Genomic DNA, 25,617 nt, shown 5'->3' with positions numbered 1-25,617 from the left:
ATGTCAATATTCTATCAAAACTTGCTTCATAAAATAGATAAAATGAGTAACACATTATAGGTAGCATGTCCATAATTCTGTTTTCAAGATCCATGCTATAGAATGGGTTTATAAGTTTAACCATTTTATAATTAGGATCTTTTAGTATTTCATTAATTTCTTCTTTTCCTCTGTGACTTTGGTCCAGTGTAGCCTGACTTCTACTTATTTCCATTCTATGGCAAATAATAAACATTCTAATAGATTTTTTTAATGAAAGAAAACTATAATTCAATACCTGTCTAATTAGGAATATTCTCTAGGTGAATTAAAATCATTATATCAATTGCCACACTTTGATCACACAATTTGTATTGTTGAGAGAAATCTTATGAGAAAGTCCTTTCCATATGATTTTCTTGCCTTTTAAAAATTAGGATAAATTTGTATTCATTTAAATACAACTTTACATAAGAATATGAGCCTTTTCTGTTCAAAATCTGAAGCATTTTTGCTTGCTAAAATAAAGCAGGAAAAGGATATTGCTTTGTCAGTCAGATCTCAATTTACGGGTGTAAAGGGTCACCGTTGCTACAGAGGTAACCAGAGCAAAACCAGTTCAGAAGACTAAATATCTTTAGTTAAGAAGAATGTTGGAGTTGTTTATTGTAGATAATCTCTCATCCAGTGTGGGAAAGCACTATTTATCAACACTTACCTGAGGTAGTAAAAATTACAAAATGTGAACTCTTACTCAGAAATATTGATGAAAATAACTACTTCTAGAAGGTTTTTTAAAATCACATAAATATAAGAGAATGCTTTATATCTGATAACTAAATTAAAAATACACACACAAGATCTATGGTATAACCAAATGAACTATAAAGACCACCTTTTGAGGTTTAAAAAAATTGAATAAGACCAAGTTTCCTAATTTCAACCTAGCTAAAGTCTTCAATGAATGGCCATTTTCCCCTTATCATCATTATAATACCCCTAGGGGAACCCACCCCACAAACAGGCACACACCAGCACCAACAGGCTTAACACCCAAAGATTCAGAGTTGAAGCCAGTTTGTTTTTTTCTTTCCCTGTTTAACATGCACATACTTTTCTGGATCTACAACTCCCAATGATCTCTATTATTAATTGTTAAAGCATTAGGAATTTGTAAAGAAATTTTCAGCCAAGATAGCACTTACCAAGTACAATGACCACAGTCTTCAGGAGACTCATCATAGTGTCCCGATTCCTTCTCGGTCCAGAACTATGTCTAGACATTCTCATAGTCCTTTGTCGGACATAGCCAAAGATATGGGCATACAGGACTACCATTACTACAAAGGTAACCAGATTGAAAATAGCCCAGAAGACTAAGTAAGAGTCACTGTAGAGGGGCGCCATGTTGGAACAGTGAGTGATGTCACAGATACAGTTCCAGCCCACACTGGGTATAGCACCCATTACAATGGCCATGGTCCAGATGACCACAATAACTACCACCACCCGTCGGTTGCTCATCCGGGTATGCAGCTGCATGCGAAAAACTGTAATGTGTCTCTCAATTGCTATAGCCAGCAAGTTTGCAACAGAGGCTGTCAGGCTAGTGTCAATGAGACCTTGGCGAAGAAGCCAAGTGCTTACGGTCAGTCTCCGTGTATTGGGTCCTGTGTTGAACATTAGATAAAAGTATGCCAATCCAGCAAAGAAGTCTGCAGCAGCCAAGTTAGCCATTAAGTAATAAATAGGAAAATGGAAGCGGCGGTTGACGTAAATCGCCACCATGACCAGCAGGTTGGCCAGCATGATGAAGATACAGACAGTGATTCCAAGTCCCATCACAAGTTTGCTGACAGTATTCCATTCTGTGGCAAGGTACTTCCCACTCCGGTTGTAAAAGAAGGCAATGGATTCATTGTAGTAGCACTGTGGTTCACTCGTAGCCACGGACTGAAAGAGAAAGGGGGGAATAAAAAGGAAACAGAAAGGGGGAAAAAAAACACCAGAGATCAGAACTTAAAGACATTCTATCTAGTTAGCACAACATTTTCTCTGAATAGGGCAGTCATAAAAAAAGAAACAAAGAAACAAAGAATTTGGAAACTTGATGCTATATAATAACATTCCATGAACTATGTTAAAACTGTGGGTCTTATCACACTCTAACTGGCTTCAAGATTAAAGGCAGCCAGGTTTAATGAATCTGAAATGAGGTCTGAGCTCAGCAGTCAAATTTCATTGAAGACTTCTGCAAATGCCATGTGGTAGATAGAGAAATTTTGATTAAAAATACATCATTTCACAAAATAAGGCAGAACACTGCAACTGGCCTACTAAACTCATACTCATATATATATACACACACATATATATACATATGTGTGTATGTACGTATGTATGTGTGTGTGTATGTATGTATATGTTTGCTTGTTTAGGAAAAGCCAAACATAGTTGATCTATATATGTAACGTAAAAATTTCATTATTTTGCATAGCTATTTCATGTAATAGATTCTCTGATGGATATCTAGGTATGAGTGGGCAGCCCATAAAGCAGCTTCCTACACAGAATTTTAAGCTCTAAAGAAAATCACAAAGAACCAAAGGAGCATAGCACAGTGCCTGGTGTGTGCTCCAAATTCTTACAGTCAGCACTGGCTACCCTCAAAGACTTCCTCTTAACATTGGCCATTAACCAAACTATGAAGTGTGATGGTTTTGACTTTAGACAACATCTTTACAAGACATATAACATTAATGAAACTTTCAAAGGACAAACAATACTGTGACACTGCCTCTAGAAAGCCAACTATACCTGTGATGGGACAAGAATTTATTTCAAGACATTTTTAAGTGCCAAATAATAAGTTAAAATCCATTATCTTATCCTTCATTATCATTTCTTGAAGACAGGCCTTTAGTTTTATGCCTTTTTATGTTCATGACACCTTAAATAATGCTTTTCTCCAAACTGGTGTTCAGTAAATAGTGACTCAGGGACATCTATTAATAATAGCTATTTCCTGGGCATCCATGGGTTCTGTATGATCTCATATTAAGCACTGGAGGATTCTAACATAAGGCAGATGCTAAATGGTTCATTGATTCTTTGGAGGAAACTAATAGGTCTGAAGCGTCGTCAAATCCCATTTCATTCACAGCCCTATAGTAGACTCTATGGGGGATACATGACTAGAGGAGATAGTTACTACCCTTGAAATATTTATAATTCATTCATGGAAACAACAGATACATACACTAAACTACAGAATAACAGAAAGTACGTTACAAAAAATGGTCCTAAACTTTATACCTAAGAACAAAAGTCAAGCCACATAAAGGAGCGATCAGTTTTAGGCAGAAATAGACTTGAAAGGTTATATGGAATATTTAATCAAATCATAAAGAAAGGGTTTATGGGTAGCTAGGTGGCACAGTGGATAGTGTTGGGCCTGAAAGGAAGACTCTTCTTTGTGATTTCAAATCAGGCCATGTATACTTACTACCTGTGTGACCCTAGGCAAGTCATTTAGCCCTGTTTTCCTCAGTTCCTCATCCGTAAAATGAGCTGGAGAAGGAAATGGCAAGTCACTCCAGCGTCTTAGTCAAGAAAACCCCAAATGGGGTCACAGAGTCAGACATGGCTGAAAAACGGCTTGAAGGCTAAACAAAAAAGGAAGGGATATATATATGGCTTAGCGTTGAGTAGTCAAAGGGCATCACAAAGTACTGAGTTGTCTGGCTGGAGCAAAGGGGCTGTGGGCTGTGTTATAAGCAAAAAGAGGGAAGAAAGGACAAGGGAACAAGTATTTATAAAGCACCTACTCTGTCCCAGGTGCTGAGCACTTTACAAAGATCGTTCCATTTGTTCCCAACTCTGTGAGGTAAGTGTTATTATCATTCCCATTTTACAGTTGAGGAAATCGATGCAGACAGAGGTTATGTGAGTTGTTCAAGGTCACAGGTATGTGTTTTGGGAGCTAGTCCATGGAGGGCCTAAAATTCTAGGCTCAATGTATATGTAAAACTACAGGTAATATGGTTCTTGACCAAATGAATGACCTAATAAAAAAAATAGGTGACTACATTTCCCCCAAACCCAGATGTATGTGTGGTGTGTTTTCTCATCAGACCTCCTACACTTGCCCCTGGCTCCCAGTTTCCCTGTTTAGAGAATACAGTAACATCTTCCCCTAGCTGCCTTCAAGTCCCAACTAAAATCCCACCTTCTACAGGAAGCCCACCTTAATTCCAGTGCCTTTTCTCTATTGATTATTTCCACTTTATCTGGTATGTAGCTTGTCTGCACATAAATGTTTGCATGCTGTCTCCCCCATTAGAGTCCTTGAGAGCAAAGACTGTCTTTTTCCTTCCTTTATATCCCTACCAATTAGCACAGTGCCTGGCATGTAGATGGTTCACTCATGCTTATGATTATGAGGAGAGACTTATTTAAACTTTCCCTTTCTCTTTCCCTTACCATCCATGTAGAAAAAAGTTGTCATGCAACTCTACCCGTGTAATATTTCTTAAACCTATTAGAGGTGACCTTGGAACCTGACTGACCTGGTTCAGCCTCTGACATACCTGTCATTTTACAGGTTGAGTCACTAAACTCCTGAGTTCTCCAGACAGCTAAGACACTGAACAGAAGGTGCTGACCTGCAGTGGCAGAGGGCATTACCCTGTACCAATGTGATGACATCTAGTCTCTATCCCTATTGCATATGCTATAAAAGCATGGCATTGAGATCTTTGGAGCTACGAAGCCTTAGACTGGACCAGGAGTAGGAAGTCTTGCCACTGATATATGTGTAGCCCTGGGCAAGTCACTTAATAGTATCAAATTCAAATAGAAACAGATTCCTGTGGGTCAGTAGAAAACCGCAAATTAATATAATCCCTGTTGCAGCTTTAATTTATTTTGTTAAACATTTTGCAATTACATTTTAATTTGGTTCAGGTTACACTTGCGAGTTCTGACACCTGTACAGGCTACTCTTTAAGACTATAAGTAGCTAGGTGGTGCATGGATAGAGTGCTAGAGCTCAAATCCTGCCTTAGACATTTGAAACGTACAAGTTGTGTGACCCTGGGCAAGTAACTCACATACAAAAAAATACTTCAAGTTTCAGAGAAGGAGTTAACTCAGTCAGAAGTTCCCTATCTTAATGAAACACAGGTCCAATCCCTACCCATATTCTATGCATAAGGCACATAGAAGATGTCACACATGAGAAGGAACTTACAAACTGTTAGGAGCGTTAAGAGATGTTTACAAATATAATGTATACTGCAAATTCAAACAGGATAAGGACACAGAAGAGATCAAATACAGTAGCCTGAGAAATTCAGAGAGGGAGAAATCACTTCTAACTGGAGGGTTGCAGAAGGCTATGGGGCTTCATGGGGTAGAGCCCTATCTCCCCTCTCCTCACATGACTATCATACTTTGTCAGGTCCTCATCACTTTTTACCTGGATTATTTAAAAAATCCTCCTCATTGCTAATAGGATAAAATAGAATTTTTGGCTTGGCATCCGTGGTCCTCCAAAATCTATCTCCCATGTACACGTCTGGCCCTAACTCACACAGTCTTTGTGAAATCTCTTTGTACTTCTGACATTGTAGCCCAGCTATTTCCCCAGTCTCATTTGGCCTGTATTCTCTGACTTTCATTCATGTGGGCCATCCCTCATGTCTGGGATAGCTTCTTAAAATGATTCCCTTCATTTAAGGCCCTACATACACTATTACTTCTTCCAGGAAACCTCCCCATGATATCTGCCTACCCCTATCCTCCATAGGATTTAGGGCTAGAAGAGGACTCTTAGATCACCCAGTATAATCCCCTAACTTCATACATGATTCTCCTATGATCTCTTCCTCTACAAGTTTTCTTGGAACATTGTGTTCAGGGCCTGGTATAAGGACCTGACACATGGTAGGCACTTATGATATGATGAACATCTGTCTGGTTCTCAACTTGACCCTGTAACATCCTCCCTTGTATCATGTCATTAGTGTCTGTGGTTGTCCTCTTGCTTATGTTAGTTGTAAGTTCCTTGGGGATAAGAATTGAGTCTTACTTCCACTCCATATCCCCAAGGGCTTTGAGATGCCTTAAACATGTTTGTTGTTTTTGAGTTCTTTTCCAGTCATGTCTGACTCTTCTTGACCCATCTGGGGCTTGGCAAAGATACTGAAGTGATTTGCATTTCCTTCTCCAGCTCATTTTGCAGATGAGAAAACCGAGGCAAACAGGGTTAAGTGACTCGCCCAGAGTCACATAGCTAGTGCATGTCTGAGACCAGATTTGAATTCCAGGCCTGGTACTCTATCCATTCCTTAAACATGTGCCTTAAACATGGTAGATACTTAATAAAGTTTAGTTGTATTGAATTAGCATGTGAAAAAGACTATTCTAACAGTTAAAGGCAGAGCTAACTAGAATGACATCATCCATCTACATTTTAAAAAAATCAAGCGTACCTCTCATGAGAAGTATTTGCTCTTAAGAATGAGAAAAACAATTCCTTCATGTCTTGAAAACAAGTATAGAAAAGTCTTAACAGGCTACCTTCTACCAAGAATATGCAGAAATAGGAAAATAAATAGAGCCACTGCTTTTCCGACTAGCCTCATATAACCTGTTACCTTTCCTGGCTATTTGCAGAGCTGGGGTCAAGGTGGCCACAGGACAACACAGCTGGGAGAGTAATCAGGGCAAATCACAAATACTGTTCCAACAGCAGAGCTGGCAACTGATTAACTCTTCCCACTGTGACAAGCCATGTAATGGAAGGTCACAGGCCAAAAAGCACTCACTACTCTATTGAACCACAGGATGCCAAAGCAAACAAGATGAGGGCTTTCATACTAAAACACTGAGCCTGTCCCAATGGTCAGCCAAGAAAAAGGAAGCCTTTTCTTCACTTGCAAGAAAGAAAGAAGGAAGAAAAGAGAAGAAGGGGGTAGGAGAAAATGGGAGGGGACAAAGGGGAAGGGGAAATGATGGGGGGGAAGGGTCACTGAGAAATTCATTCCCTAATTCAAAAACTAGACAAGATCACTACAGTAAGTGGAAGAACAGAACATTGCACTCCTCAGAAATAAGTGCAGATCAGATAATGTATTCCAAAGGTCAAAGGTCTCCTTTGTTCTAACTGCCTGAGTAGTATTACGCTTATCTGTGTGTAAGTCCTATCTCCCCACTACAATGCTAGCTCCAAAAGGAAAACACCTGCTTCTCTGCATTCCCCTATGACTTCACATAGTAAAAACTTAGCAAATGATTTCTTATATTCAAAAAATAAATTTTAAAAAAAGCCATGAATGTTTCCAGTCCACTACTCCTACCTATATTCAAAAGGGGGAAAAGATTTGTTTATTAACCCAGTGGAACAGATGTTCCAGATCTCCCAAAGTTTACATCAAGTTATCATGCAATCTCACAAGAAGTCATAACAAAAGTTGCCTGGCCCAAATTTTGAAGGAACATATGGAGCTCATCTTTACAACATACTTGTAAAGGGGCAGTGGGAGTAGGGAGGGGATGGAGAGACGAGAGCAAGAAGGGAATCCTCTAAGATTCTAAGATTTTATTGAGACATGTGAAAAGGGGAACAAATGACCCAAGCTCAAATATCCATTCTAAATCATAGAGAAATGCTTAAATCTTGACCTAAGAACATTTAAACATGGGTCCCAGGGGAATTTCATATTTGGGAAGAGAGTTCTAACTCTCACAGGAAGAACTAGACATCAGAGCTTATAGCTACAGATGGGACGACCGCTATTGAAATTTCAGTATTATGGATTATGCCCCTATCTAAGGGTAGGGGACTGGAGTGGGGGGAGATGGGGGTGGGGAAGGAATACTTCAATACTTTTATCAGACAAGTTAAAAGGGCAAATGACCCAAGCTCAAAGTTCCATTCTAACTCATGTAGGAATGATTCATTCTTGAAGAAAGACCAAGAGACTAAGTTCTAGGCCTTAAAAGTCACACAATTAATAGCAGTTTCCTGTTTTATAAAATAAGGAGACTGGACTAGAACTCTCAAGTCCCTTCTTATTGGAATCAATGGGAAACACTAAATTGGAATACATGATGAAATGAATTGGGAAGGCAACAATGACAAAAAAAGAATCACAGTTCCTCACCAGGGCTCAGATTAAAAGCCAAATGGAAATATTGGTCATGACATCTACAAAGTATGAGATAAAATAGTTTTGCTAATAATAGCTAAAATTTATATAAGATATAGATATGGAAGACACTTTCCATGTTACATATGAGCAATCAGAAGTAATATATTTTCTAAACATGGTCTCTTTTTCTTCGATCACTCTGAGCCCTATAGGTCTAGTAATTTTCTAAAAGAATTTTCTAGAATATTCAAAGAATGTTCACAGTATAGTAAACCAGAATGGATGAACTAATTCATGGTTTCACCAAATGTGTGTCAATATGGCTCTTCTGTAACCCTTCCAGTCATCATCACTTTCCATTTTTGTCATCTTTGCCAATAGGATGGGTGTAAGAAGCTGAGTTGTTTTCATTTTCCTAGTTATTAGTAATTTGGGGTATTTTTCTTTCATATAGCTGTTGAAATCTTCCATTATAAACTGAATATTCATAGCCTTTGGCCATTTATCAATAGAGAAATAATCATCTTGTAAATTTAAATTAGTTACTTCTATGGCTTCCAAAGAAGATTATAATCATGGAGATGCTGCAAAGATCATTAGAAAATTAACTAGAAAGTTAATTGTATGCTTTCTAATCAAATCTCATCTGATTCCCTTGGTCTGGTCATGAACCATTTTATCTATCCATAGGTTTGAAAGGTAATTTCTTCCTTGTTCCTCTAGCTTGTTTGTGAGTTTTTTTATACAGAGCCCAGTACCACTGGAAAGAAGTTATAGGGAGAGGGAATATGAATATTGAATAAGAACTATTGAACCACTATGAATAGTGAGCTCTTTCTAGATGGACTCAGGCAGTGGTAGATTGACTTAAAAAGGACGTTGCAGTTTCGACCTGTATTTCCATTCTTTTGCAATTCTATATTCTATCATTTTTTAAATGATAAAAAAAGGTAAGAAAAGAGGCAAAATATTTGATTATCTTCCTATATACTAGTTTGCTGTTGCTGTATTTTTAAAAAGACCATAGATGATCCTTTCATTAAATTGTTTCTTTTTATGCTGGAATAATTTAGTTAGAAGTCAGAATTTTGTTTCTCCCTCCCCACCAATGGCTAAAAGGTAGACTAGTGGATTGAATACCGGATCTGGAGTCAGGAGAACCTGAGCTCAAAGCCATTCCTACTAGCTTACTAGCTGACCCTGTGCAAGTAACTTGCCCTGTTTGCCTCTGTTTCCTCATCTGTAAAATGAGTTAGAGAAGTATCTTGGCCAAGAAAACCCCAAATAGGGTTACGAAGAGTCGGACATGACTGAAATGCCTTAACAACAACAAAACACCTTATGACTTTATAAAGAATATTACTTAGTGAACATTTAAAATAAGATTTGTATTTTAAGTTAAATAAAAAGAAAAATAAATTTTAAGTTAAATAAGAGAACAATTTTCTTCAGCATGATTTAAGGCGTGTGTAACATCATCTCCAGGAAGCTTTCCTTGATTCCCCCAGTTCTCTGTGTTCCTGCCAACCTCATACTACCTTGTTTATGTAAGCATATATTTTATCCTCCAGGAAAATATGAGTTCCTTAAGGGCAAAATTAATGTCTTCATCTAAGTCACTGATAAAAATGTTGATAGGAATGGCCAGACTATAGAAGACTTTCCTCCATCACTACAGTACATTATTGCTGCGTTGGTGCTGACAAATTTATGTAAAAGCTTGATTCTGTAAAGTGATCTCCTCACAAATACCTTAGAAGAAGGGTGATTCAAGTATCACCATCCCCATTTCACAGATTTGTTTTTGTTGTTTATTTGATCACATCCCATTCTACATGACCCCATTTGGGGGATTTCTGAAGTGGTTTACCATTTCTTTCTCCAGCTCATTTTACAGATGAGGAAACTGAGGCAAAATGGGGTGAAGTGACTTGTCCAGGGTCACACAGCTAGTAAAGTGTCTGAGGCTGAATTTGAACTCAGGTCTTCCTAACTCCAGGCCCAGCATTCTTATCCACTGTGCCACCAGCTGCTCATTTTACAGACTAGGAGATTGAAATTGAGAGAATTTAAGCACAGTACCCCAAATCATGTGACACGTTAGTGCCAAAGTAGAGACCCAGATTCAGGACTTCTAGATCAGCCTGGCTTCTTCAAGTTCCATGTTAATTCTACTGTAAGAGTCTCTTACAGTAGAAACTGATTTCCCTTAGTAAATATTCTTTTCGAATACCTATAAAAATCCACTTAGCTATACCATGAAAGACTTTGTCAAATACCTTCCTAAAACCTAGATTTATCAAGAATACTGCATTTTCCTGAATCCTTCTATTATATAAAAAAAAATTAACCAATTTGGCATGATGTAATTGTTGGCATGGTATGATTTGTTAAGTCTATGCCAGCTCGTGATGATAACTGCTTACCTTTCTAAGACTTCACTATCTGCTTAATTATCTATTCTGGAATTTTCCCTTTGACCAACAATCAAACTCACTAACCTGTTCTTTATCTCCTTATCTCTCATCATTTGGCATTTTTCCTGCTCTCCCTGATTCCTCCACTCACAGTAGTTCCTCAAATATATCTGCAAAGACTTTCAGTACCTTGAGATTCCCATTCAAAGTTGCAAACTTTTTTTTAGGCAGTCTATACATTTTATAGATAGGTTCACTAACAGATTGTATACTGCCCCAAAATATAGACACTTCCCCCAAAGACTGTTTGAGCTTGTAAGAATTCAGATCACAGCAAAAGCAATAGAGTTCCTGCTAATATTTCAAAGTAACAAAGTATTCTCTTTCTCTCTCAAAACTACCCAGATACCAGAAAGTGGTGGTTGCTTTTTTTAAAGATCTAAGAAAAACACAAACTGTATGGCTCGTTATTGACTCCCTTTGACACCTACTTCTATGTAACTGTGATTGACTAAGCATTTCATAAAACTTGCACTTATTTAAAAGAGATCTGTCTTTAAAGCTTGAGGCTGGAGAGACTTTCTTGACCTGTCAAATCCACATAATCTCCCTGAATGACATTCATTATGTGATACAGAAAAATTATTCCCACTCAGAGGAATTCCAAAGTTGTTCCTGGCTTGAAAAAGAATACAACTTTGATGACCATACCTTGATATTCAACTATAGAAAACTATATTGTTACTTGGGTTCTTATCAATTTTGTTTTTCCTTTTCTTCTAAAAATTCATCTATGTTCTTTTATTCTGGGGGAAAATGCCTTCTCATTGCCTTATATTCTCGTATAGCTATCCCTTTCACCTCTCAGGGACTAGGGGTACAGTGTCCCTGCAATCTGGAAAATCTGTGTAATTTAATGTGTAAATTATGATAATATTAAAAGAGAAACTATGTTTATATTATACAATACTACACCTATATTTCATGCATTTATGAGTTTCTAAACTTTTTAAGTGTCATCTGTGGGTTTTTCAAAAAAATCTCCATTTAAAAAAGTTCCCACATGTACAAAAATATTTATAGCAGCTCTTCTTGTGGTGGACAAACACTGGAAATCAAGGGGATGCCCATCAATTGGAAAATGGCCGAACAAGTTGTGATATATGAATATAATGGAATACTAGCATGCTATAAGAAATGATAAGCAGGCGGACTTCAGAAAAACCTGGAAGATTTATATGAACTGATGCTGAGTGAGGGGAGCGGAACCAGGAGAACACTATACACAGAAACAGCCACAGTGTGTAAGGACTACATGTGATAAACTTAACCCTTCACAGCAATGCAAGGACCTAACGCCATCCATCCAGAGAAAGAACTATAGAGTCGGAACGCAGAATGAAGCAACCTCTTTTGTTAGGTTTTGTTTTGTTTGGGTTTTTCTCATGGTTTCTCCCATTCGTTTCAATTCTTCCATGCAATATGACTAATGTGAAAATGTGTTTAACAAGAATGTATGTGTAAAACCCATATAAGACTGTATGCCTTCTTGGGGAGAAGGGGAGAAATTCTAAAACTTATGGAAGTGAATGTTAAAAACTGAAAACAAATAAATTACTTATAAATAAATCCCCATTTAATTTTTTATGCCAACCCAAGATATATAGAAACCACAATGGGGAAAGTTGTGATAAGGAATGGATAACTGTATCTGCATTTTCCTCCAAAAAGATGGAACCATTGAATACATTGGCAACTTGCAAATGTAACACACAGTTTATCTTCAAGCCTTTGTCATGTGTCCATCCATTAACCTGAGTCGTCAGTGCCCTCTTTAATGTAACTGTTCTGATATTCACAATGCTCCCTTGATATGGTGTGAATTTCTCATCCTGACCCAGATCATCTCACCTTGAAGAAGACTAACTGTTCATGCACCAGGGCTACAACCTTGGGCTTGGTTTTGACAAGGGATGCTGAGGTGCACCTGCTAAGAAATCAGACCTACAAGAAGCCAGTCAGATGCACAAACAAGAAAGTGATCGACTACAGAGCCTCTTTAAGGAAACCATGTAATCCAGGTAATCATGTCCAGAAGAGGAGTTCCTGGACCAAGCTTCCCAGAGAGAAGGTGATGAATTTCTGGACTGAATGGGAGTTGGAACTGAGGAACAGTCTCATGCATAGGCAGGAAATGGGAGAAGCAAGCCTGAATCTTGCCCTCTTTTACTACTACTGTAACGTACATAAACTGTAGCTATAAGAACAGCAATAAATTCTTTAGTGACCCTGAAATGCTGTCCCCTTTCCCAACCCCACAGTATTACTACAAGTCTAGGGAACTGCAGATTCCCAAAGGGAGAGAAAAGCCTACAGGAGAGGGAAAGAGAATTGCCTTAACCATTTACAGGCTCAGATATGAGTCCTTTGAGGAAGCTAGGTGATGTAGTAGATAGAATGCTGGGTCTAGTCAGGATGACCTGAGTTCAAATCCAGCCACATATACTTACTAGCTGTGTGACCCCAGATAAGCCATTGCCTTAGTTTTCTCTACTATAAAATTCCTCACAAGGTTTCCATAAGTATAAAATAAGATAATACTTGTAAAGCTTAGCATGGTGCCTAGAATATAGTGAAGACTTCATAAATGCTTGTTCCTTTTCTTTCCTTTTTATTTTGGAAGTCAAAGAAAGCCGTCACCGTAGTCAATGTTTTATTAAGTGAGCAATCTAAGAGCCATTTCATTTTTCTGAACACCTAAATATAAGCCAAATCCCTAGGGTTCCTTGGGAAGCTCCTAAACAGAGACGCAAAACAAAGTGATCCTGAGGGGGGAAAACGGGGTGAGGGGCTTTTATAGATGCAATGATCAATTACGCTTCCAAAAGATCATGCTACATAGCCACTGCAGGAATCTGTTTTGTATGACTATACATATTTGTTTTTAAAAACAGGTTCTATTTCTTTTTTGCTGTAGTTGTTTCTATTTTTTAATAGGAGGGGTTAGTAGGAGAAAAAATATAACTGAAAGGTAAAATTTTTAAAGAAAACAAACAAAAAGACATGCTTAGTGAGGAGTCCCCTTCCCTTCCAGTCAAGATTGAATACAAAGCTAATAAAGTTATAGTGTTAGGCCATGAGTTTGAAAATCAGTTTGATGCATTAGAAAAAGTGCTGAAATGTGATTTGGGAGACATGAGTCCTAGACCTGGCTCTGCCATAGCTATATGACCTTGCTTTGCAAATCTCTGACCTTCAGTGTCTCTTCCAGTAAAATGAAAAAGCTGGCCTAAAGTAGACTTTCTTAACTATGTTTGGGTCATGAACCCCTTTGGCAAGGCAATGAAGTCTAGTGACACCCTTCTCAGAATTATGTTTTTAAATATCAAAATAAAATATATAGAATTATCAAAAAATTTGTTTAAAATCAAATTCAGAGATCCTAGGTTAGGAACTCCTAGCCTAGGTGACTAAGGTCCTTTTCAAATCTAAGATTCTATAGCTTTTTTTGATGCTTTTTAAAATGGAAATATTGTATTCTATAAATTCTACTAAGTAATATATTTCTGATGCCTTCTGTTTTAGGATCTGGCTTAAATATCAGAGAATGGGTACAGAAATGCACAAATAGAATGTGCAGTTATTTATGAAAGTAACTTTCTAACTGGACAATTTTAGCACTTTAATTTAAGGGAAGTTCTTAGGTGCCTTACATAATAAGTGAGTAGGAGAGAGATCCTGCATCAGATGAAGGTCAATGGGAAATCTGACAGTCTTATTACAGCAAGGTATAATCCACAAAAGACAGAAATCCTATTGGAAACTATGATTACCACCTCCACAGATAGCCCGTGAGACCAACAGGGTATAGACCTTTCTTGTATTTGGTCACTAAAAGATACCTACAAAGAAAACAAAAATAGCCAGGGGGAAAAGAAGACGTACAACTTTTCAGAAATTGGTTGAGAGAGGTGATGGAGAAAGTTTCACTAATCATTAAAGAAATAAAGCAATTAGAAAGATTTTTACTATAAATAAAAAGGAAATGCAAAAGGTCTCATTTGTGGCTTAGCCTAGACATCATTATAGTTTTGTCTTATGCATAGGATACTCTCAAACCACACCCTTGGCTCCCAAAATAGATAATACCTTCAAATTTTGCTCCAAGTTTATGAAGGCAAAGGAATAAGGGGGTAAATGGTGAGTTAACCTTTACCAATAAGCAAAATGTTATTCTGAATTCTACTACGTTAACTGATATAAGACATTTAGGATTTAATAGAAAACAGATCTAAGATGGAATAAATTAGGTGGCTCACTGTTTACCTCTGCAAATATTTTTTCCTGGCACCACTCTGTATTTTTCCATATACACATAGAACTGATTTAAGTTTATTTTTCTTTGACAGACCTTTTGATGTATCACTAAAAATATAGCAAATAGAAATTCCATATGTGAAGGTAACAGAAATTTGTCATCCAGGGTCTCCCCTAAAAGAGGATCAGTCAGGTTGGCCAGAACAAAGTACTGTAATGGAATGTGTCCACTTTATAATAATTAGAGAACGCTTCATATCAAACTTAGTCCCTTTCATCCAAAACCAAAGCATTTCCTGGACATTGAACTTATACATTTAATGATTTTTACAGTCAGTCATGAAAAAAGGGGATTGCTTCCTTAATCTTTATTATATAATGATGACTTCCAGACATCTACTTCTAATACATCTCTGAAAAAAATAGAGCGCATTCAATAATGAATATACTTAAATACTTCTACATATTTGATATGTGCAATGTGTTGTACTATGAACTGGTAGAGATGTGAAGATGAAGAAAATAAGGACTTAAATTCCTTACCTTCAAGAAACTTACAGTCTACGTATTTGTAAGTGGGCAGCCTGTACTTTGACATTACATTTGCCTCACTGTTAATGTCTGTACTGGATTAATCTTTTTTTTAATCTACGTTAAAAATTTTTTAATCTAATCAATATGTTGAAGCTTAAATTAATCAGCTGGGGAAAAAAGAGAAGAGGAATGGATATTTAGATATTCAGAGTCTTCTTGTCTAATCTATTTATTTTATAGAAGAAGAAACTGAAACCCAGAGGGGAAATAAGTGTTTTCAAGGTCATACTGCCAATCTGGGGCACATTTGAAAACAGAAACCAGGTCTCCTGGGCCAATGCTGGAAACAAGGTTTCTCTTCCACTGTGAACGTCCACTGTCCTCCTCCAAAAGTATCTACTCCCAAAGGCAGCTTGGAATCTTTTAAAACAGGATATCTTGTGAAAAGTTGATGTATTTTACAGAAAGGAATCCCAGTGTATTGACGCTGTCTTTTAGAAGAACCAAGTTATCTCTCTCATTAATAAAATGATAGTTTCCCATAAAGAGTTGTATAGACTGGGTAACTTCTAGAACATACATATCAGTACTCAGGGTAAAAACTGGAGGGCAGAATGCTTTCATTTAATCAGATCCTTGAAATCAAAGTTCTCACATACTGTGCTTAGCAATCACAATAGCTTGGTTTTTAACATAGCACTGGATGGTAGAACAGGCTCTGAGGTTAAATCGTGCCTCATACTTACTATCTATAAATGACTTTAATGAAGTTACAACCTACCTGGGCCTCAGTTTCTCTATCTGTAAAATGGGGATGGGATAGCTACATGGCTCAGTGAATAGACTGCTAGGTTTAGAATCAGGAAGACTCATTTTCCTGAGTTCAAATCTGGCTTCAGACACTTATTAACTGTGTGTGACCCTGAGCAAGTCACTTAACCTTGTCAGCCTCAGTTTCTCAAAAATGAGTGGGAAAAGGAAATGACAAACTACTCCAGTAACTCTGCCAGGAAAATCCCAAAAGGGGTCACAAAGAGTCAAACATGACTGAAACAACTCAGCAACAACATCCAAAATGAGAGGGCGGGACTAGACACCTGCTCTATTTCTGTGATCTTATGAATAGCTATTAAGTCTCTACACCATAAGTCATCCGTGTAACAATATTTAGGGGACACAGAAACACACCGTACTAGCTATTGACATTGGTACTGATGCTGAGGCTAACTGGACTTGATGCCCAATAATCATATGCCAAACAACATGCGTAAATGCCACCTTGTGTTAGATTCCACTATTATAGACCCTTCTCCTCCTGACATTACTCTTAACACTGCACAATTTCATCCCATATTTCTTATTACTTTTCCCCCTTATACATGTCTTGTTTTCACTCATCCAAATACCCCTGGCTATAATCAGTGAGTGGGTCCTTGAGAGCAGGGACCACATCTTAATTTATCCTTGCATCCCAGTAACTCATGACGGGTACTTAACAAATGTTCACTTTTCAGCATGAAATTGGAACTTTAGGTGGCAAATCAACTACTGACAGCTAGAAGGAACATCTGGATATCTCTTATTACCTCAAGCACCCCTTTATGGGTCTGCACACCAACCTTAGATTTGAAAAAAATTGTGGCAGGCTTCAAAAAATCAGTTAATGGGCAACTAAAAGGTTTTAGCAAAAAATAAAAATGGAATGCGTCATTTGCAACCACCTATTTCAAAAGGCTAATGCTGCTCATGGCATCCAGCTACACTCTAACTATGACAACGGGGACTGTCAATTTGGCTGGAGAAGGTGTTGCCAACTAAGACTGTCAAGTTAAAAAAAAGAAAATCCATCTGCAAGACTCATTTGTTTGATGAAATGAAAACAACTCTGAAGTGTCTCTCATAATTAGGCTAAACAAGAGCAATTTGATGTCAACTTTACACACAAAGCTTTTGTCACTACTATTTCAAGTATGTCAATGTCCACTAAGTACACTTAATCTAATTTTCAGAAACTCAACATGCTTTCTCAGCATGGGAATTTGAAAAACTTTTCATATCTAAGAGTGTAAATTAGGGCAGAGAAGCCTGCTAAGTTTCAAAGCTTGAAGCATATCTTTTTAGCAAGCAAATTGCAAGCAGTGAAGGGAGACAATGAATGCTTTCTTTTCCATGGCTGTTCGGAACAATTCAGACTATTTACTTATATTAATTAATTTATATCTAGCACTAGGTGACCTTGGTTGAAAAAAAACGTTCTTTGTTAGAAAATATACAGAGTAACAAACAATCCAGCCTAACAAAAACAAAGGCATTGTGTTGTCACTTCTGCTATTACATGATTTTCAGTCCTTTTTTAACATTATGCTAATTGTGAGTCCATGGTGGTTCAGCCATAAAGACTATATAGGTAAAATATTAAAAACGTCTCCATTGTATCACCTTACGTTGATCATTATTGGCAAAACAAGCTATTCTTTATTTTTTTTTGTCTAGTGATAAAGCAATTATACTTGTTTTGCATCTCATGATGAAGACTACAGGGTAACAGATTTAGAAACCATGGAATAAATGACATTTTAAAGATGAAGGAACTAAGACTCAGAAAGGATAAGTGACTTGCTCAGGGTGATAAAGTCAGTTTTTCCGAGATGGGGTTTGAACCCATGTCTTTCTCACTCCAAGACTAGGAAGGTATCCACTAATCCATATGGCTTACAGCTGGCTAACAATAAGAAAGAAGGCATTGGCTAATTGGGAAAAGGGAGAGAATTCAGGATGAAATGTGGTTCTAATCAACTAAGCTAACAATTTCAGAGTTTCAAAGTGCTTAGTTATGTATTATCTTATTTGATCAAACAACTGTTAGATTAAATGATGATTAAAAATATCATTATCCTTTTTTTACAAATGAGTAAAATAAGACTCAGAAGAGTCAAGAGGTAGGTAGGTGACCTGTACTTGGTCAACCCTCTAGCAAGCCTCAGAGGCAAGATTTGAACCCATTTCTCTCATCGAACTCCAAGTCTACTACCAACTCCACCAAGCCCCATGTTGTTGCTGTCTAGTCATTTCAGTCTTGTCTGACTCTTTGTGACTCCATATGGAGTTTTCTTGGCAAAGATATTGAAGTGGTTTCCCATTTTTTTCTCCAGCTCATTTTACAAATAAGGAAATTGAGACAAACAAGGTTAAGTAACTTGCCCAGGGTCACACAGCTAGTTAAGTGTCTAAGGCCAGATTTGAACTCAGAAAGAAGAATCTTCCTGATTCCAAACCCAATGTTCTATCCACTGCACACCCAGTTGCCCACTAAACCCCATGCCCCATCTCAATTTGTACATTCTATAATATATAAAGAATAATATGCTAGAGTTGGAAGAGTCCTTAGAAATCTTGTTCAACTCTTCAGTTCAATGCTAACTGACTACTTATCAGGATTGCTACAGAAGGATTCATATGCTGAATAGTATAGTTAGAATATGACAGCCCATGAGAGCTCTTCCAACTTTGCATTTTGGATATTCTTTAGTTTTTCTTTTCATATTTTATTTTTTCCCAATTGTATGTAAAAATAATTTTAACATTTCTGTTTTCAAATTTTGAGTTCCAAATTATCTCCCTCCTTCCACTCCCTCTTCACTGAGATGGCAGTCAATTTGATAGGCTACACATGTGTTGTGATGCAAAGCACATTTCTATGTAAGTTATGCTGTGACAGAAAACAGATTAAAAAAAAGAAAGCAAAGAAAAAGTATCTTCAATGTGCATTCAGGCTCCCAATTTGGTGATTCTTTAAAAGTACTTGCAAAATACACAGAGAGTAGGAGAAACTGGCCTAAAAACCTGGAACCCCTAACTTTCAGATCTATATTAATTCCTACTACTTGAACAGGTTATAATACAAAACCCTCTAAGTTGACTGTTTGGAACACGGTACATATTTTCTCAAAGAAATGTAAGTGAGAACCATAAGTAGCCTGATATTTCTGTACTATAGAGGGAGGTAAAGTCAAAGAAGCCTGGAAATGTTAGAAGGGGCCAGGTTGGGAATGCCAAATAGAAGACTTCATATAATTTAAGGTAATGAGGAGTCACTGAAGTAGGATAAGGAGTGAACTGGTCAGAACAATACTTTAGGTAAACAGATTGAAGTAGAGAGAGACTTGAGGCAGAAAGATCAATTAGGAGGATACTGAAATAGTGCAGACAAGACACAGTAAGAGCCTGAACCAGGGTGAGTAGAGAGAAGGGTATTTATTTATGGGAAAGGATGCTGGGAAGGGAGAAATGAAAAGATTTGGCAACTGATTAGATATGTGAGGTAAGTGAAAATGAAAAGTAGTATACAGGTATCCTGTCAAGTCCTCAAGAATGCTCAAAAGACAGGTGTTTATAATGTAGGACCTGCCTGCAATCCACAAATGAATGGAGAAAGTACATTACATGCTCCACTTTCAACACATTAAACTGAGTTGATTATCACCTGGTCAATGGAGTATTTCACTTTCACCATGCCTTCACAAATAAGCTTCATTCTTTGGTTTGCATAACATAGAGATATTGTTTTAAATTTCTGTACAGCACCATATGTGTACAGAACAGAATTCTCTTCAAGTTCAGATATTATCTTTTGGAGAGAGAAGGCTAAATGTGGAAGCAAGTTTAACAAAATCATGCAACAACAGAATGTAAAAAAAAATCCTTTGATTTTCCAGTTTCAATATAACCTGAAACAGTGAATAATCCCAAAATGAAACATTTGAGGGATCATTAAAATAATTAACACAAGGGCGGAGCCAAGATGGTAGAGTAGAAGGACAGACCTGCTCTAGCTCTCCTTTAATAGTCCAAAAAATACCTGTAAAAAAGACTAAACAAATTCTAGAGCAGCAGAAGCCACAAATTGACAGTGTGAAACAGATTTCCAGCCCAGGAGAGCCTGGAAGGCTGACAGGAAAGGTCTATCGCACCAGCCTCGGAGAGGAACACAGCCCACCTTGGGCCATGCTTCATGGAAAGGACTGGAGTAGGCTTCAAAGGCACAGAACCACTGGTAGCAGCTACCATTCCCAGATTTCTCAATCCACAAATGGCAAAGACAATTTCAAAGGTCAGTAAGAAAGCTCTTTTGCCTGGATGAGAGGGGAGCACAGTCTGGCCCCAGCTCTGTTTCTAGGGTGGTAGCAGCCACTGCAGCAGCAGCATCCACTTTTGGAGCCCTTGGCCTAAAGACCCTGGGGGAATTGAGCAACTGACCTCAGTCTTAGTCCTGAGTGGCAGTCCTAGAATGAGAAGGAGCACTGGCATGGTAGATCTGGTGGTGGCTGTGGAGAGGGAACCCTACTCATAGTTCAAGGGCAGAAAAGAGTGCTTGTGGTGGCTCCCAGACCAGAGCACAGGCCAGGAGAGGAGTAAACTCCTTTCCCTTAATTGTGCCACGTTGGAAGAACTGAGAAATTACAGGTCCACACAAATATCTCAGAGAACAGCTACACAAAACCTCTGAAGCCTAAGGTAGTATATTCTCCATTTGACAAAGGATTCAAAAGCCAAGTAACTGGCTGGAAAAATGCCCAAAAAAGAGGAAAAAATAAGACTATAAAAGGTTACTTTCTTGGTAAAAAGGTATTTTCTTCCAATTTTTCCATTGAGGAAGAACAAAGCATACTATCAGAAGAAGACATAAAAGGCAAGGCTTTTACACCCAAAACTTCCAAAAAAAAAAATATGCAATGGTCTCAGGCCATGGAAGAGCTCAAAAAGGAGTTTGAAAATCAAGTGAGAGGTAGAGGAAAAACTGGGAAGAGAAATGAGAGCAATGCAAGAACATCATGAAAAGCGAGTCAACAGCTTGCTAAAGGAGACCCAAAAAATGCTGAAGAAAATAACACCTTTAATAATAGACTAACCCAAATGGCAAAAGAGGTCCAAAAACCCAATGAGGAGAAGAATGTTTTAAAAAGCAGAATTAGCGAAATGGAAAAGGAGGTTCAAAAGCTCATTGAAGAATAGAGTTCTTTAAAAATTAGAATAGAGCAGAGGGAAGCGAATGACTTTATGAGAAACCAAGAACTGATAAAGCAAAACCAAAAGAAAGAAAAAATAGAAGACAATGTGAAATATCTCATTGGAAAAACAACTGACCTGGAAAATAGATCAGGGGAGATAATTTTAAAATTATTGGTCTATCTGAAAATCATGATCAAAAAAAGAGCCTCAACATGATCTTCTAAGAAATTATCAAGGAAAACTGCCCTCATAGTCTAGAACCAGAGGGTAAAATAGAAATGAAAAGAATTCACAGATCAACTCCTGAAAGAGATTCCAAAAGGAAAACTCCTAGGAATATTGTGGCCAAATTCAAGAGTTCCCAGTTCAAGGAGAAAATATTACAAGCAGCCAAAAAGAAACAATTCAAGTATTGTGGAAATACAATCAGGATATTAGCAGCTTCTACACTAAGAGATCAAAGGGTTTGGAATATGATATTCCAGAGGTCAAAGGAGATAGAATTAAAAGCAAGAATCACCTACCCAGCAAAACTGAGCATAATACTTCAGGGGAAAAAATGAAATTTCAATGAAATAGAGGATTTCCAAGCATCCTTATTGAAAAGACCAAAGCTGAATAGAAAATTTGATTTTCAAATATAAGAATCAAGAGAAACATGAAAAGGTAAACAGGAAAGAGAAAACAAGAAGCTCATTAAAGCTGAACTATTTACATTCCTATATGGAAAGATGTGATTTGTAACTCATGAGACCTTTTTCAGTATTAGGGCAGTTAGAGGGAATATAAATATGTAGGTGTGTATGGGTATGTATCTATGTATATATTATATATGTGTGGGTATGTATATATACATGGGTATATGTGTGTATATGTGTATGTTTATACACATACGTGTGTATATACATATGTATATATGTATATATACACACACATAGAGAGAGGGCACAGGGTGAGTTGAATATGAAGGAAAAATACCTAAAAAAATGAAATTTACTGTTGAATAGAATGTACTAGGAGTAAGAAAAAGGGAGAGGTAGAATGAATGAAATCATCTCACATAAAAGAGGGAAGAAAGAACTTTTACAATGGAGGGGAAGAGGGGAGAGATGAAAGGAAATAATTGAGCCTTAGGCTTAAGGAAGGAATTACACACTCCACTGGATATGAAAATCTATTTTACCCTGCAGGAAGTCAAGGGGGAAGAAGATAGGAGAGGGAAGATAATAGAAGGGACAGCAAACTAGGGAAAGGGATAATCAGAAGCAAACACTACTGTGGGAAGACAGGTCAAAGGACAGAATGAGATAAATGAAGGGAAGGATAGGACAGAGGGAAATGTGGTTAGTTTTTTATAACATAACTGTTATGGAAGTGCTTTGCATTGCTACACATGTATGATCTATATTGATGTGCTTATTTTCTCAATGTGGGTAGGTGGGGAGGGAGGGAGAGAATATGGAACTCAAAGCTTTAAGAATGAATGTAAAAAACTTTTAGCATGCAACTGGAAATTAAGACACACAATGGAGTATAGAAATCTATTTTGCCCTACAGGAAAACAGAGGGGAAGGGGGATGGAAGAAGGGTAGGTAATAGAAGGGAGGACAGACTGGAGGAAGGGATAGATAAGGTGCATGCTGTCCTGGGGTTGGGGGTGGGGAGAGATGGGGAGAAAATTTTGAAATCAAATTCTTGTGGAAGTGAATGCTGAGAACTGAAAAATAAATAAATTGTGTATTTAAAAAAAATTAACACAACCATATTCAAAACTGCTAGGTGATGATCCAAACTTTCCTAAGTCTATGAATGGTACAACTCTTTCATTGGAAAAAACATGTTTTTGTATACATATATACACAGACTTCTATATATGTATAGGTGTATATAGGGACATATACAAACATATATGTGTATGTGTGTGTATATGTATAGGCAGCTAGTTGGCAGAGTGGATAGAGCAATGGACCTGGAGTCATAAAGACCTGAATTTAAATTCTTCCTGAGACATTTACTTATTAGATTTGTGACTTTAGACAAGTCACTTAACTTCTGCCTGATTCCTAACAGGCAAATAAGTTAGTATTTGTTGTTCTTGCCTTCAGAGGGTTATCTTATCAGAAAATAGACCATATCTTCATTAAAAGTAATTAGAGATGAATATTCTAAAACTACTTAAGATAGTGCTTAAGTTGCTGAGATGCACATAGAAGGCTGTGCGGTAGAATGGAAAACACCAGGGACTTAAGAGTCATATCTGACATGGCACATTAGAGCTAGAAGGGACCAAATCCTTGACTCTGCAGATGGAAGAAACAAACCCCACACCGAAGAGTATACAGGTGGTCAGGGTCTGCCAAAATGAAACCCAAGTCCTCTGATCCTGAATGGAACACTCTTCCCACCTTTCTGGGTTCAGTACATAAGAGCCATAGATTGAGAACTTAAGGAATGTTAGCAGTCACCTGGTCAAAACCCTTAATTTTGCCATTGGGAAACAAAAGAGTTTGCCCAAGGCGACAAGTGGTAAATTTCAGGGGTGAGATTGCGCAGCCAGTTTTCTTCCCACTCTACCACACCCTAGGGCTTGAACCACAGTCTCTTCATAGATAATTTAGCATAGAAAAATGGCACATCCACAACACAATAGCTCTTAAGTTCCGGTCTGTTTTTCTTTCATTCTTATTATGGGATAGATGAGTAATTTTCTTGTTGTTGTGCATTCTCTGTTGTGGTTGAGTCATTTCAGTCATGTTTCCATGATACCATCTGAGGTTTTCTTGGCAGATATACTAGAGTGGTTGGCCATTTCCTTCTCCAGTTCATTTTACAGATGAGGAAACTGAGGCAAACAGGAGTAAGTGATTTGCCCAGGGTCACAGAGCTAGAGAGTGTCTGAGGCTGGATTTGAACTCAGGTAATCCTGACTCAAGGCTAGGTACCTAATTGTACCACTTAACTAAGAAAGTATCTATAAAAGCCTGTATGTGTGTTTATGTTCGTATTTATGTATTTATATTTGAACAATTCTAGATCCATATCCAAAAGAAATAGGAAAAGGTCCTATATAAAATAGTTGTTATAGCATTTCTTTTTGTGGGGACCAAAAAACTGGAAACTAAAAAAAACCATGGAATAACTAAAGAAATTATAGCGATGGAACATTATTGCACTGTAAGAAATGAAGAAATCAATGATTTCAAAGAGACCTGGAAAGATGTGTATGAACTGATGCAGAGTGAAAACCAAAAGGACAACTACACTCTAACACCAAAATTATTAAAAAAAAAAAATTTGAAGACTTTTATAAACTGATGAATGATATTAACAGAATGAGGAGAATAAGTTATACAATAACAACACTGTGAAAACAAACAATAAGTTTTGGAAGCTGTATAAAACTAATATCAATCCAACAGCCATCTATGATTTCAATGGACCAATGATAAATTATACTATGTACCTTCTGACAGAGGGTATAGTGCACATTAGGTGAAGAATGAATACACACACACACACACACACACACACACACACACATTTACTAAAAATGAAGAGGGAATTTGTTTTGTTTTATTGTACATATGTTACAATATTTTTACTTTTTTTTTTCAATGGGCTATGGATGAGATTGAATGGAAATATTTATGATAATAAAAAAATACTTTAGCAATCAAGAGGTTGGAAAGGTGGTGCTGCAGACGTGGAAAGTCTCATGCATGTTCAGAAGAGAGCACTGTAGTGTTAGCTTTATTTGTTTTATTTTGTTATAAGAAACCTCTCAAGGACAGGAATAATCTTGAAATGTTTGCAATATAAAAACAAAGCACATCAATAAAACTTTTAAAAATTTCAAGTTAAAACCAAAACAAGAATGGTAGTAAACTAGAGTACTAGTGGAGTAGCTAGGTGATGCAGGCCCTGGAAGTCATTTAACCTTTGTTTGCCTCAGTTTCCTCATCTGTAAATTAAATTGAAGAAGGAAATGGCAGACTACTTGGTATCTTTGCCAAGAAAACCCCAAATGGCATCACGACCAGTCAGACACAACTGAAAAAGAGCCCAACAAAAACAGATCACTAGGGTGTAGCTGTTTGAGATTAAACGACAAATCGTGCTATTCCCTAATTACTTCTTAGAGAAGCTTATTCAACGAATGGCCTAACCTCACTCTAAGAGAGTACCTGAATAGACCAAGGTCTCCC

General features: G+C 37.4%; 1 protein-coding gene across 5 annotated transcripts in view; it reads right to left on the bottom strand.

The window, feature by feature from the left end:
* Positions 1 to 25,617, bottom strand: part of LPAR1 (lysophosphatidic acid receptor 1) — a 151,236-nt gene that overhangs the window by 65,126 nt on the left and 60,493 nt on the right. For all 5 annotated transcript variants that reach the window (XM_072610553.1, XM_072610525.1, XM_072610515.1 and 2 more), the window contains one exon: positions 1,185 to 1,932. In XM_072610553.1, the coding sequence (XP_072466654.1) occupies positions 1,185 to 1,932 (748 nt within the window). The remainder of the gene's footprint in view (positions 1 to 1,184; positions 1,933 to 25,617) is intronic.

Source organism: Notamacropus eugenii, chromosome 1 (genome assembly GCF_028372415.1).
Source record: "Notamacropus eugenii isolate mMacEug1 chromosome 1, mMacEug1.pri_v2, whole genome shotgun sequence".
In the NCBI taxonomy this organism is placed as follows: Eukaryota; Metazoa; Chordata; class Mammalia; order Diprotodontia; family Macropodidae; genus Notamacropus; species Notamacropus eugenii.
Note: the sequence above shows the minus strand (reverse complement) of the source record. Positions and strands in the feature narration are given on the sequence as shown.